The sequence below is a fragment of the Nelumbo nucifera genome, chromosome 1 (genome assembly GCF_055504915.1).
Source record: "Nelumbo nucifera cultivar China Antique chromosome 1, China Antique-T2T, whole genome shotgun sequence".
NCBI lineage: Eukaryota > Viridiplantae > Streptophyta > Magnoliopsida > Proteales > Nelumbonaceae > Nelumbo > Nelumbo nucifera.
This window is the reverse complement of record NC_142649.1, coordinates 171,190,760-171,205,223: the sequence shown is the minus strand read 5'-3', so window position 1 is coordinate 171,205,223 and position 14,464 is coordinate 171,190,760. Positions and strand designations below refer to the sequence as shown.

At 37.0% G+C, this 14,464-nt stretch overlaps 1 protein-coding gene across 2 annotated transcripts; it reads left to right on the top strand.

The window, feature by feature from the left end:
- The first annotated feature begins 4,706 nt into the window (after positions 1–4,706).
- On the top strand, positions 4,707–12,229 carry LOC104596489 (Leucine-rich repeat (LRR) family protein). Of its 2 annotated transcripts, XM_010257675.3 has the most exons (10): positions 4,707–5,014; positions 5,093–5,639; positions 6,308–6,771; positions 7,264–7,399; positions 7,498–7,569; positions 7,661–7,729; positions 8,034–8,105; positions 11,585–11,656; positions 11,737–11,799; positions 11,920–12,229. In XM_010257675.3, the coding sequence occupies exons 1-9, from the start codon at positions 4,942–4,944 to the stop codon at positions 11,765–11,767; spliced, it is 1,536 nt and encodes a 511-aa protein (XP_010255977.3). In that variant the 5' UTR covers positions 4,707–4,941; the 3' UTR covers positions 11,768–11,799; positions 11,920–12,229. The 2 variants fall into 2 exon arrangements, with proteins under 2 accessions (XP_010255977.3, XP_088751358.1); XM_088895232.1 differs by lacking the exons at positions 11,585–11,656; positions 11,737–11,799.
- Positions 12,230–14,464: the final 2,235 nt, after the last annotated feature.

The window sequence follows — 14,464 nt, the reverse complement described above, 5'->3', positions numbered from 1 at the left end:
CCATGACGCCAACTTGCCTTAATTGGTGTCTCAAGGCACACATCAATATGACACTTATATATATATATATACTACATTACTACATTCACCAAAAAAGTCTCAGAAATAAACATCAGGCCTGATGAAATGACCGTCATTAGCCCAACACGTAGCAGCAAGAGTGTGGGCTAACACATTCGAAGAAATAGAGGAAAACGAAGAAGAGAAGAATATCATGAAATGGCAGTTTGAGAAGCCCACGAACAAGCTCGGGACCCTCCCCAAAGCACACGAATGATATTTAAATTTATCAGAGAGCACCAGGAGCTTCGATGGAGCAAACTCAGGAGAAAGAAGTAAGGGCTTTAAGATCGCTTCAGCTTCAACCACCTTAGTGTCCCAAAAAGTGGAAGACGAGACTCCAGCCTTGAGAAACCGGATTTGTCCTTGCCCAACACAATTAATCCATGCAGCAACGTAACACTTCAATTAAACATCATTCACAGATGCATCAGTGTAGATAACAACCTCGGCTTCAGAAAAATCACCTGAGAGCCAAGCACCATCATGGATCGGACGAAATCCACGTAAGGCCACACTTTGACCACTCAGTCACAAAATGACAAGCCATCTGTAGCACCTCACCCGGCTGCAAAACATTTAATTTGTTTCTTTCTTCCCAGATTTTCCACAGAACAAAAGACACCATCAGAAATTGTCGGAGGGAACGACTCAGTCCTTCTTTTTCTGCAATTCTCAGTTTCTAGATTCTGTAATAATAAATTTTTGCAAGTTCTGATTTAGAAATTGATTACTGATAAGTTCCATTCTACCTTTTCTATTATTTTATAACAGAAATTCAAATCAAGAATTGTCATTCAACGGACTTGCATTCAAAACTCTTTCTACAACCCAGTCTTTCATTGAAACTCCTGTAATTCGATCTGGCCTACAACCCAGGGTTGAGCTGAACCAAATAGCTCTACTGAAATATAACACTTTAAAATAATCTAGGTTATTCTTCATCAGCTTGCAATAAGTCAATAATCAATATGGATTAAGTGTAATCAAAGAGAGCGTGAGAGACTCGTTGGCAAGCTTCAAGCCTTGCCTCATAGCCACACACTTCAAAAGATACAAGAGTAGGGGAAGCTTTAGTAATTTTGTGTTGTGTAATATTTGGGGTTGGTCAATACAAATTTGTGAAAAGATATCTTTTTTTTCTTTTACCACATTTTTTAATTGATCAATGCAAATTCCATTCAAACATTTTTTCTAGTTGAAATGTCATAACATATTTCTCAAAAATTTGTATCCATTACCACCAAACACTTCAAGTAGTGGTACAAATACAACCAGTAAATTCCGTAAAGGCTCAGTTTGGAAAGAGTGTAAAGATAAATATTTTCAGTGCAAAACCTTGTATACTTCATTTCCAAATGTTGTATTTGCACTCTTTGCAAACTAAGCCCAAAGAAAAGCATGTAACTAATAGTCCTTCAAAGGTTCCAAGTCACAGTGAGAGTGGGTGAAGCCATCTACAATTATGGCCTTATGGGAGACAATTTAATACCCCATATCATGTAGGGGGCGTTCTGTTTTTTTTAGATTTTGAAAGGGGGGGAGTTGGTCAATAAGATTTTTCCATGTTCTTTTTTCAGATTTATGTGGGGAATAGGAAAAGTTAATTTTCTTGTGTAAGTGATATCCATCTCCTAGAAAAGTTGCCAACACTTAATGGAACAAAAATGTCCCTTTTAATAATGGATTTTTATGATTAAAATGGTCATTACCTTATTTATATAGGAAATAAAAGAATATGAGTAAATGCACTTACTCGGGTAAGTCTTTCCTGAGAAACACTTACCCGGGTAAATAGTTATTGAAAAACGAAAAGAACCTTAAGATGAAATCCAAATAAATGGAAACATCAAGGTCCAGGCCTGATATTACACGTGATCGTTGCATTTAACTCCACTTATTTGCACTTTGCAATGCAATTCCACTTGCACTATTACAAATGCATGGAAATTCTAATGAGAGAGTGCAACTTCTGATTCAGTTTTGCTCTGGGTTTTATTCTACTTTGCTTCAGATTTTATCATTTGCACTTCAAACAAACAAAATGAGGTAAACGTTAAAACAAAAACAAAGGGCAACACCAATATACACTCAATTCATTTACACTAAATACTCCTTTTAACAACTTTCCAATCCAGTGCAAATGCAACCCAACTTTACTGTTTTTCTTTTTATTTATTTATTTATTTTTTGTGTGTGAGAGAAGTGACTATTTATCATTTAATAGGTTCTATTTGGTAATCTATCGATACAAATTGGTAAGAGATTTATATTATCACGTCATATATGAGAATAACTTCAGCTACAATAATCAATTTGATACTTTACAAATCTACGCATTTTGAAAGGTATGCCCGTTTCAATTATGAACGGCCTCAAATAATAATTGTATCTCAATTCTTCTTGCTCAGCTCAAAACGTTTAGGCTCACTTTGGAAAGAGTATAAATGTAAATATATAGAGTGCAAAATGTATAAGCATTTGTACTCTTTCCAAATTGAGCCTTAAGGTGGAAACAGGGTTTGTACAAAAACAACCCTATGGTTGATTTGTCATTTGGTTGCATGGCATGATTAGAAAAGAATTCGGGTTAGTCCATGAATTTATTACAGGCATGGAAGTGGAAAGGGTGTTAATGGATCGGTTTTGGATTAGACCCTGTCGAGTCCAAAATCAATTTGGACGGACCAACAAGACATATTGGATTGGACCAATCTGGTTGGTCCAAAATGTTTATTAGATTATATTGGACCTGGTCCTAGGGGTGAACATAATTCGGTTAAAACTGATCCTAAGGGTGAGCATATTTGCATTTGTACTCTTTCCAAACTGAGCCTTAAGGTGGAAACAGGGTTTGTACAAAAACAACCCTATGGCTGATTGGTCATTTGGTTGCATGGCATGATTAGAAAAGAATTTGGGTTAGCTCATGAATTTATTACATGCATGGAAGTGGAAAGGGTGTCAATAGACCGGTTTTGGATTGAATCCTGTTCAGTCCAAAATCAATTTGGATGGATTGGACAGACCAACAAGACATATTGGATTAGACCAATCTGTCCAAAATATTTATTAGATTGGATTGGACATGGTCCTAGGGGTGAGCATAATTCGGTTAAAACTGAGAAACCGAACTGATACTTTAGTTTTGGTTTAATTGGTTCGGCCTAATCGCTTTTTCGGTCAGGTCCAGTTTTGCTATTCGGTTTATTTGTTTTTTGGTTTTCAGTTTCGGTTATCATATTTAGTAAATTGATTAACCGAAAAAATCGATTTAATTTTATAATTATATATTTTTAATATTATTTATATTATATTTATAATTTTATATTAATATTTAATAAATTAATACGTATTTGATTTGACTATTTGCCAAATTTCCAAAATAAGCATAACGTATTACGGAAGTAAAAGTCTAAAAGAGTGAAAGTCTGAAAGAGTTTCACACTTTCACTATTCGACTCTTCGTCTTCCTTCCTCAATGCGAAAGATTGAAAGCCTGCGCGGGTGTCAAAGAGACAAAGACTAAGCCGCTAAGTCTTCTAGACTCTAGACTCCAGAGACCATCAAACCAGAGTCCCAGACCCAGACGGCCAGACTTTCGCTCTTCCTTCCTCAGACCTCAATCGTTCTTCTTCACCTCCAGTTGCCGTCGACGTCGCCCGTCGTTCTTCTTCTTCTTCTTGCCGTCATTCTCAAACTGTGCCTGTGCCGCCGTGCCTGCTGCCGTCGAGTGTCGAGTCTGTATTGCCGACTTGCCGTCGTTCCCAAACTCCTCCTTCTTTCGAAACCTTTTTTTTTTCTTATTCAAAATTTTCCCATAAAAAAATCTAAAACCTTTTCCATGAATTTTTTCATAAAAAAATCACAAAATCTGCCTCCTTCGCTCAGGTTAAATGATATTCGGTTTTAACTAAAATAATCGAAAAAAATTTTGGTTCGATTTATTGAATTTTCAAATATTTCGGTTTCGGTTTGATTTATCATATAGTTAGATCGGTTTTTTAAATTTTGATTTTTTGATTCGATTTTAAACAAAAAAAACCCAATACTCACCCTTACTTGGTTCATCTGTAATAAATTTATATTAGATTGGGTTGGATTAAGCTAATATCTAATCCATTAATATAAGATAAGAATACAAGTGTCAATGGATAAAATCAATCTAAATCAAAATGAATTTGAACAAATTAAATGATACAGATATTAAATTGGACCAGTCTAAATTGGTCCAAAACATTTATTAGAATTAGACCTGAACCATTTATAATAAATTCACATTGGATCGGACTGGATTAGACTAGTCCAATTGACACCCCAGGAATCATATCATTGTTTCCACAGCGCGCTGAACAGCTAAATCGTTCAGCTAAAATATTGGTGGATATTGGGTGAGCCATACGATGTGTATTGTATTACTATAGCCTTATAAGCCATGGCCCATGACATGATTAACCTGTGTCCAGCTCATTGATTCAGCATAGTCATGGGTCCGGCTTAGCACGTGGACCCGATATTGTACTTGTATAAAGTTTTACTGTTTCGTCGTTTTCTCAGCGTATGTGCGACGCGTCTGCTGGCAGCATTTCTAATTTGACTCAAACTGACGCAAAACTACTTTACTTGAAATTATCCAAACTTACGCCAAACGAATCACAAACAAACCAGTAACAACGTCTTACCTCTTACGTGTATCTTTCCTGCGTTTTTTCAACTCTGTATATCTGCCTGAAAGAAATTCCTTTCCTTCTCCAAACTTCATCTCTCTCTCGTTCGATATTCCTTTCTTCCTTAGCTCATTAACACCTCGTTCAAACCCAAACTATATTTTTCCAAATCTTTCTTTGTCATCCTCTCTCGTGTGTTCTCACATTTGTAGTTATGCCGTTTCTCTATCCACTCTTTTTCTGCTCTCTCTTCATCGTCGTATATTCTCAGCCCTCGCATCCTAAAGGTAGTATTTCAATTATGACTTCTTCTATGTCTGAATTTCAATTTCGGTTTCTTAACCAGTTTTTTTTTTTTTTTTCAGGCTACTTCATCGATTGTGGTGCCACAGAACTCTCTGTGATCGACGGCCGAGAATGGCTCCCAGACACCAATTATGTATCTGCTGGTGTTCCGAAATCAATAAACATCCCCGACATTGTCCCAACTCTCTCCACCGTTCGGTCTTTCCCTCTCGATGGCAATACCCGTCGGAAATTCTGCTACGTTGTTCCGGTGTACCGCAGTGCCAAGTACCTCGTCCGAACCATATACTTCTATGGGGGAGTCAATGGTAAAGACTCACCGCCGGTTTTTGATCAGATTGTCGATGGGACATTCTGGAGTGTTGTGAATACGACGGAGGATTACGCGAGGAATATGTCATCTTACTACGAGGGGGTGTTTCTTGCTGCTGGGAAGACATTGAGTGTTTGTATTGCTTCAAACACGTATACGAATTCTGACCCATTCATTTCTGCATTAGAAGTTGTGCTTCTGGGCAATTCACTGTACAACTCTACAGATTTCGGTAAATATGGCCTGGCCTTGGTTGCAAGGAACAATTTTGGTTATGGAGGACCCATCATCAAGTAAGTTATAGGGAACTTAAGTTTAGGATTTCTATTTTCTAGTCGTGGAGCTGGTGTTAATTTATTTTCCATCTTTTAATTTTTTAGTAATGGGTTGTGCTATGTCTCTGTAATGCCATGTGAAAATTAGTAGTTTTGATTTTTGAATAATTTAGATTTAGCCATTGTGATCACAATTTATCATTTCCATCTTCTAACAATTCATTGCAGTTTCATGTTTTAATTTTTGTCTAATTGTTGGTTATGATCAGTTGTGGGGCTATTGCTTTTTTTCCCCTTTTGTCCCTTTGATTTTACTATTTATCCACTTTATGGAAACTTGATTTATTGCCAGGTCTATAATAAAAATTTTGAAACTGAACAAGAAGAAAATAAAGAACTCAGATAAAGAAATATAAACACTGCTTATCTTTACAAAGATCAGTATAGAAAAGCACTATAATCTAGACAAGCTCTCAGGAAAGAGAAAAATCCTAGCTTGTTTATGAGTGAGTCTTAGTTTGAGAACGTGGTAAGGGTTGTCTTGTAACTAATTTGGATTTCAAACCTCTGGAAATCTTTATAAGATTTTTTTTGTTTGTTTATCTCTATCAATTTATGCACTTTTCATTGGAATTATCTGAACATTGTTTTATTAGAAATATCTCAATATTGTTTTCTTTCTTCAGATTTCCTGATGATCAGTTTGATCGCTACTGGGAGCCATTTGGAGACAGTAATCCTACAATACAGAGCATCAGAAATGTCTCGGTTTCTGGCTTTTGGAATCTTCCACCCTCAAAGGTGTTTGACACTGAGCTAATATCTGACCAAGGAAAACCCATGAAGTTGCACTGGCCTCCAGGACCTCTTCCTAACTCCAGCTACTACATTGCTCTATACTTCGCTGACAACCGTGATACCTCCACGGGGAATTCAAGGGTTTTGAACATCAGTATAAATGGAATAGAGTTTTACAGAAATCTGAATGTCACTCAAGCTGGTGTTGTTGTTTTTGCAACCCACTGGCCTCTCTCTGGTCTTACAGAGATAAAATTGACTCCTGTGATTGGATCAGATGTGAGTCCCTTAATCAATGCTGGAGAAGTCTTTGATCTGCTGCTCCTTGGAGGAAGAACTGTTACACGAGATGGTTTGGCTACTGAAACCTATACTTTATGTTGAGAAATCTAGTGTCTTTTCAAAGGGCTCCTAGAGTTCTGGAAGCTGTCAAGGTGGTTGGGCCACTTCTTGGATGGAATATATATATTGAACCATACGTATTTGATAGTTGCATACCTAAGCATCTTATATGATTCTATAATATTGCAGGCTGAAGAAGGTAATTAAGAATGGGGTGAATAATGGTCCGGCAATATCCTGTACAATGAGATACCCTGACTATAAATTTCATCACATTGGGCAGTTGAATGTCCAATCATTGCAATTCCTGTGCCAGGGCCCATCCAAGAAGCGGTTGACTAACTAGACAGTCTAGATAAATGACATGTTTATGTATGCAGCTCCCATAAATTGGAATGGGACTGCAGTAAAAGGAGCATTTTTTTCTTCCATTTCTATCAATCTTTTTCCTCATTGGTAATATCTTTTGCTAAAATTATTATGTTTCCATTGCCTATTGCAGTAGTTGCTTTGGAGAAAATGAAGAATAGTCTAGAAAATCCTCCACTTGATTGGAATGGTGATCCCTGTTTACCACGCCAATACTCATGGACAGGAGTTACATGTTCTGAAGGAACCCGGATTCGTGTTGTAGCATTGTGAGTTGGGAATTGCTATTGACGTTCATGTACGTTTCTTGTCTATGGTTCAACTTCAGTCCTTGTATTGTTGTTAAATAATTTTTATTTTTCTCCAGAAACCTGTCAAGCTTGGGCCTCCAAGGATCTCTATCACCTAATATTGCCAAGTTAACTGCATTGACTGATATGTAAGTTCTCCAAAGTTTGTTACTTCGTATAAAACAGTATCTGGTGATGAAAATGTTATCTTATTAATGTTCTTATGTTTTTGTTTGACAGATGGCTCGGGAATAACACTTTGACCGGGTCTATTCCTGATCTTAGCCAACTAAAGAGGCTGAAGACACTGTAAGTTATAGCCTATGGGCTTCTCTGTTATTTATGTACATGTTGCACTTGTTTTTTGAAGCTGAACATGGTGGTTCATGAAGTCTCATATTAAATGATCTCATGGGCTTTTAGGCCCTAGACCCACAGCTTTTAAACTGAACTGTAGTCAATACACTTTATCTTTGTTTATTTTTCTCTTTTCAAACTGTGGGTTGCAACTAGCACGATCTACAGAACCAGAACCTGTTCTGCCACAGCTATGTGGTTGCTTTCCATTACTTAATATTACAGTGCCTAATTTTTTTGTCATACTTTACCTAAGGCATTTGGAGGACAATGTATTCAGTGGAGAGGTTTCTCCATCACTGGGGGACATTGACAGTTTACGAGAACTGTAAGTTCTACTCTCTTAAGCTAAAACACACAGATTTAGGCTGCCATACACCATCTAATGCAAATTTATTTATTGTTGTCTTATTTGTCATATTCTTTTATACTACTATTTTTCTTCAAAATCTTAAATCTCTTTATTGCAATCAATTTATCACTGGGTGATTCATTTGTTCTATGCCATGCTTATATGTAATGACCATTAAAAAAGCAGTTTTTCCTAAACATTTTTTTAGAGTTTTACTTCTTAGATTGGAGTCCTTATAAACCTAACCAAAGGCTCAATGCTTGTTGTTTCAAAGGTTTTCTCTCATATGTTTGAGAGAACCTGCAGTGAATACTTCGCTGGAATTGTACAAGTGTCATATTCGTGTTTTGGCAATCCTGGAACTTGCTATCTGTCTCTCCCACCCTTTTTGGAATATGAAGAACTCATCTTAATGTTTCAATAATGCTCAAAAACTGCTGAAACTTATCTCCACAAGTTCTTGCAACCTGTTGAGGTTTGAACCTACTGTCTTGCTCCCTAACCAAAAGCAATTTAAAGCTAGAGAAAGAGGATGAAGAAATCTGATAACCAGGCTTTTCTATGATATTTAATTAAACAGTTAGAAACCCAAAGGAGAAGTGTGCTAATGTATGGAGGGAATGAAAAAGAACAAAGGCCCCCTTTCAACACGATAAGTAATACAAGGCAGCTTTTGGTCCAAAAACTTGGGGGTGATGCTAATCTCCTTGGAGCTGGGTGATTAGATTCCCCCCACAACATCCATTTTTTTTTGGAAAAAGTTAATGTAATTTATTCAACAAAGAAAAAGAGAATTAATACAGCAAAACCCAGACCACTAAGACTGCCCGGGTATAAATCAAGTTACAAACTCATCCAGGACTGAGAACTAAACAAAATAGCCAAATTCTGATGTTTGAACTCCTCAGTAACTGACACCCAAGAGATTAACTTGCCCACAGCTCTCTGCACTACTTCATCCAGACTTTTATATTAACTACAGAAATTCTGTTGTTTTTCTCAGCCCAAATGGACCACAACACAGCTGCAGGAATGGAACTCCATACAAGCTTTCCTTTCTTGCTGAGGCCCTCAATTCTCCAACAGCCCAACAGCTCTTTCACTGATCTTGGCATAACCCAACTAATATCAAAGCCTTTAGGAAGTGCCCCCAAACCATGAAGGAAATTGAGCAATGAATACACAAATGTTCTGTAGTTTCTGCAAGAGATCCACACAAACCACAAGAAGGATCCAGAATCTGAATGCCACGCCTCTCCAGATTAGCTTTAGCCAGACATTTATCAAGAGCCATTGTCCAAACCAGAAAATTAACCTTGGAGGGACTGATTGGGTTCCAAACCTGATTGGCAGGGAAGTCCAACTGACCTGAACTGTCCAGCTTGAGGACCAGGGACTTTACAGAGAACCAGCCATCTGAATTCCATTTCCAGCTCCATTCATCCTCTAGACTCATATCTATCTTCTGATTTTGAAGTAGCCCCAACAGCTCCACATACTCATCCAACTCTCAGTCAAACAAACTTTTCCTACAAAGAGGGGTCCAAACAATGGAACCACCAGAAGGATTAAAATTCTCAGCTACTGAAGATTCTTGATTCACAGAAATTTGGGAAGGGAGCCCTCCAAACACCAGGGATCCTTCCAAAACTTAATTCTATCCCCTTTTCCCACCTTAAGTTTGATCCCATCCAAGAGGATAGGAAGATTCTTTAATATGCCTGCCCAAAGAGATCTGCCCCAGCCTGGATGAGGTTCCCTAGATCTCCAATCACCTCACTCCACCCCATACTTCGCAGCAACAAGGTTTCTCCACCAAGCATTTCTTTCATTAGCAAATCTCCATAACCATTTGTTGAGAAGGGCTGAGTTAAATTTCTTCAGATTTCTTATTCCCAGCCCACCAACTTCCTTAGGGAGACACACTTGCTCCCACTTTACAAGGTGAATCTTCTTTTCATCTTCCCATCCCCTCCATAAAAAGTTCCTCTGAATTTGCTCCAGCCTATTTGCTATTTTGTTTGGGATGGGGAAATGAGAGAGAAAATAAGTGGGGAGGTTAGAAAGGGTACTCTTAATCAACGCCACTCTACCCCCAAATGACAGATATTTTGCCTTCCAAGAAGCCAATTTTTTCTCCATTTTCTCAATAATTGAAACCTAGGTCGAGGAGGAAGAGCATTTTGCCCCGAGAGGCAGCCCCAAATACTTTACCGGGAGGAATTCGATTTGACAAGCCATCACTTATTTACATTCTTTTAAATTTGAGACTTGGCCCATTGGGATAATATGACTTTTACTCAGATTGACTTTGAGATCAGACGCCACTTCAAACCAGCTCAGAATTCCAAGCACTGTTTCCAACTAAATTGGAGATGCATCAACAAAACATAGGGTATCATCTGCAAATTGGAGGATATTGGCCTTTTCCTTATCAGGGGAGATTGCAAATCCTTCCCAATAACCAGAATTTGCAGCCTTCTTACTAAAAAGAGTGAGGATTTCCATAACACAGATGAACAACAAAGGGGAGAGGGGATCGCCCTGTCTCAAGCAACTGGAACTACCAAAAGACCCCGTAGATTTCCCATTAATTAGGATTGAAAATTTAGGGGACTTATACAAACTCTGATCCAGTTTCTCCATTGCTGCCCAAATTTCATTTTTTCCAACACAAGATCCATGCAATTCCAGTTGACATGGTCATAGGCTTTCTCAATATCAAGTTTACAAATCACACATGGAGTTCCCTCTCTTCTTCTGGAATCTATCAGTGCATTAGCAATGAGAATTGTGTCTACCATCTGCCTCCCCCCACAACATCCATCAAAAGTCGCTTTTATTCCTCTTCACTGGCATGGTGGCAGTTGAATGTCTTCTGGCTGGAGATCCGGTTATAAGCACCTGCATCTAAAGCCAAGATTAAGAGAGTTTGCTTTCATAGCCAACAAGTACAAGGTGTGGATGCAAGCTCCTATCCACCTCCTTCCCTCAATCTGAATTTTATTGAACTTCTAAAAAAGTGGTACATTATTAGGGTTGTACATAAACCTACCCCTAAAGAACATACCTAAGCATGATATGCCGTAGGGAAAGTATGAAACAAGAAAAGAATACCCTAAATTGCACTAATAGATAAGATCCACTCTTAGCTGATTCGAATTTGAAGGTGGCTATTCAAGTATTCTCTCAAGATTTGTAGACTCCCATAAAAGTTCTTTTCTAAACCAAGATAGGATCTTTCCTTGCAAAAGGCAGGTGAGGTTATCCTTGGGTGTAGCTATTAGCTACATTATCTTTCTTTACTTACATGAACAATGTCATCAATAAGTTGAGCCTTTGTGGATTTTAATTTGAATTGAGACTGAACATACTTACATTTCTACTTTTCATTGGATTGGCAGTTTGTTTTGAGACTGGACATATTTACATTTCTACTTTTCATTGTCCTTCAGCTTCATTCAGAACAACAATCTGACTGGTGAAGTTCCAAACAGCCTTAAAGTGAAACCTGGATTGAACCTTAAGTGAGTCTGGAACCATCGTGTCACACCTTCATCCTATTTAATTCCATTTCAACCTATTAACTGATTTGAGTGCTTCTTAGGACTTCTGGAAACCATTTTATAGTGCCATGACCTTCACTAGTAGCATGGTTTGCAACTTGGAGGTAAAGCATATCAGTGTTATAATTAAAAAATCTTTATGCCATTGCTAGATTGGATTTATTTTTCTTTTGGTTGAATTTCAGAACTATCTTTAATACATGTTTTTGGTGGGTGCTTTTCAGGGATAAATTTGTAGACATATTTTCATTTCTTTTCCTTCTCAACATATTCTGGATGCTCTGACAAACATTCGTTAGTGAGGAGTGAAAGTCCTGTAGACATCTGTAAATGTTTCATTTACATTTTCCATGTACTTAAATGTGCTCTGGGTGTATCTAAACATGGAAATTGATGTTGGCATTTTTTCATTAGGTATGGTTGTACAACATATGTATCATTGAGCTTTTACACAATGTCATGTAACATAGAAGTGAAGAAAGCACATTGCTGGCCAAAGAAAGGTCAAATGAATTTATTGCCATATTATTGAAACTGTTGCAATAGGGGTTATTATCCTAACTCATGTTTAGTATGATTGGCTTATCTGAACTTCTTTTAAGTGGACAGAAACATAAAGGGCAGCCAAGATGAGGTTCCCAACAATGTGGTCTGGGGAGGAACTGATATGCAGCCTTATCCCTATACATACAGGGAGGTTGTTTCCAAGATTTGAGCCATGGTCACCCTGGTCAAAATGGAGCAACCCTACCATTGTGCCAAGGCCCACCCTTAAGTGGACAGAAATATGCCAGGGGTAAAATAGGAGCCCCTATTTTGTTCAATGTTTGCTACTTTGTCTAAACTGTTTGAAGATTTCATCTTGCTTTTTCATTCTTAAATATCAAACCAATTTATATGCAACAGAAAATTGAGAATTAGGAATAAAAGGTGAAACTCAGTAGGCTAATAATGATTTAAAACTAAGATTTTTATCAATAAGAAATTAAGCAAATGCAAATCTTATGTATTTGGGACATCTAGGCACCAAATGTTTTGGGCAAAATTATAAAATTATAAATTTATCCTTGGGATGGAGAAAGTTCCCACCTTATTGTAATACTTGAGGTTAAATTTAATAAAATCTCCTATTATTGATAAAAAAAAATCTTGTGTATTTGGGTGCTTGTAATATCTGAACCAGATGTGCTAAAATCCTCTCTTTGAATTAATAAAACTTTCTTCTTTACTGATCAAAAAAGGGAGAAGAAAGCAAAGCCTGAAGTTAGAGAGATAGAACAGACCAATTCTAAGAAAATATAGAGAATGAGGAATAAAAGGTGAAATGTAGTATGGAGGGAGGGCGGGAGGGAATAATGCCAATAGGAAAAGGGAAATAAATCATGGAAGAAATCAAGTTTCTTCAAATTCCTAAACCAATTGCAATTAAGTTGTTTTTGGTTATTGGTTGATTTGTAATAGGGTTAATCATTTTTTGGGGGGTCATAATAACAGTTCAAACCAAAACTCCAGTAAACCCATTTATAATTTATAAGGACAGATAAATATGGTCTTTAACTCTTAAAATAACTTTACAATGCCAACTAACAATCTAAGTCAAAATTAAATGAACCAAAATCATAAGCAATTCCAAAATGGACAATAAAATAGAAAGGTTGCAGTCCTGTCAATGATCGGCACTCCATTAGTAAAATGACTTTGATCCTCTCAAATCTCATTGGATTCCGATATCTTCATCTTATCGGATAGACAACTGAAATACACATATAATATCAAAATCAACTGAAATGATAAGTTTTGACATTCTAAACTTAGACAACAAGAAAGGTGATAGGATTGCAACTTCTGTTTCTCTATATTCTGTAAACAATCTAACAACTCTTAAAATAGCTATTACTAAACATAATTATTGTACTATAAATTAATAATCTAAAAATAACTTTAAAAAGTGACCCAGATTAGAGAAACAAAAGAAATCTACAAAGCTGCTGCTAGAGAGATTTAGAGAAACTTAGGGAGTATTCAATGATGTTCCAAGGGAATAGTCTGGTGTTTTCTGTTCCTGAAACATCAGAAACATTCCTTGGGATCATTACCAATTGCTGCCTTGATTTCTTTCTTTATGGTATCTTTCCCTTTCTTTTTTGTACGTTTTGCATCAATTTTGTTTTCAATCTCCATTCTTTCTGAACTTTGTCTAGTGTGCTTGTGTGCAGCAGAGGAGATTGTGGAACCCTCCTTTGGATTCTCTTCTGTGCATACCAATCCTAGATCAAGAAAGTGGATACAGAAATCCTGTGTCATTTTTTCAGCATTTGTTGCCATCTTCCTTATATGCTTCCTTCTTGAGTGAAATGTCCATTACATTCTAGACTTGATTAGGAAATGCAGAATTAATCCAATTCAATTGGGTAATTTTGATGTCATATTTTCCATTCAATTGAAACAAGCAATATAATCATGTATTGAAACTACAGGTGTGCAGACAAGATGGAAACAAGTGGAATATTCTAGCAAAGAATTAGTGATTGTTCAGTCACTGGAGAGAGATATTATCAAAAAGGCCATTATACCCAATAAGAGTCCTAGCTATCTAGGTAGTGGGAGAGGACTGGATAATGGATATGGACCCAACTTTTATCGTTTTAGCACAAAGTTGAGATTCTGTTTGCTTATTCTAATAATTTTCATAACGACTTTTCTTTTGAATCTGATCAACAATCCGCTGAAGGGTTTCTCTGGATCCTAAACATAATGTTTGATGAAGAA

Excerpts from the sequence above, each read along its gene's own strand:
- LOC104596489 (XM_010257675.3), top strand. The coding sequence starts at position 4,942 with ATGCCGTTTCTCTATCCACTCTTTTTCTGCTCTCTCTTCATCGTCGTA. Across the intron at positions 5,640-6,307 it reads TATGGAGGACCCATCATCAA|ATTTCCTGATGATCAGTTTG; the intron begins GTAAGTTATAGG and ends TTCTTTCTTCAG. Across the intron at positions 7,730-8,033 it reads CTAAAGAGGCTGAAGACACT|GCATTTGGAGGACAATGTAT; the intron begins GTAAGTTATAGC and ends ACTTTACCTAAG.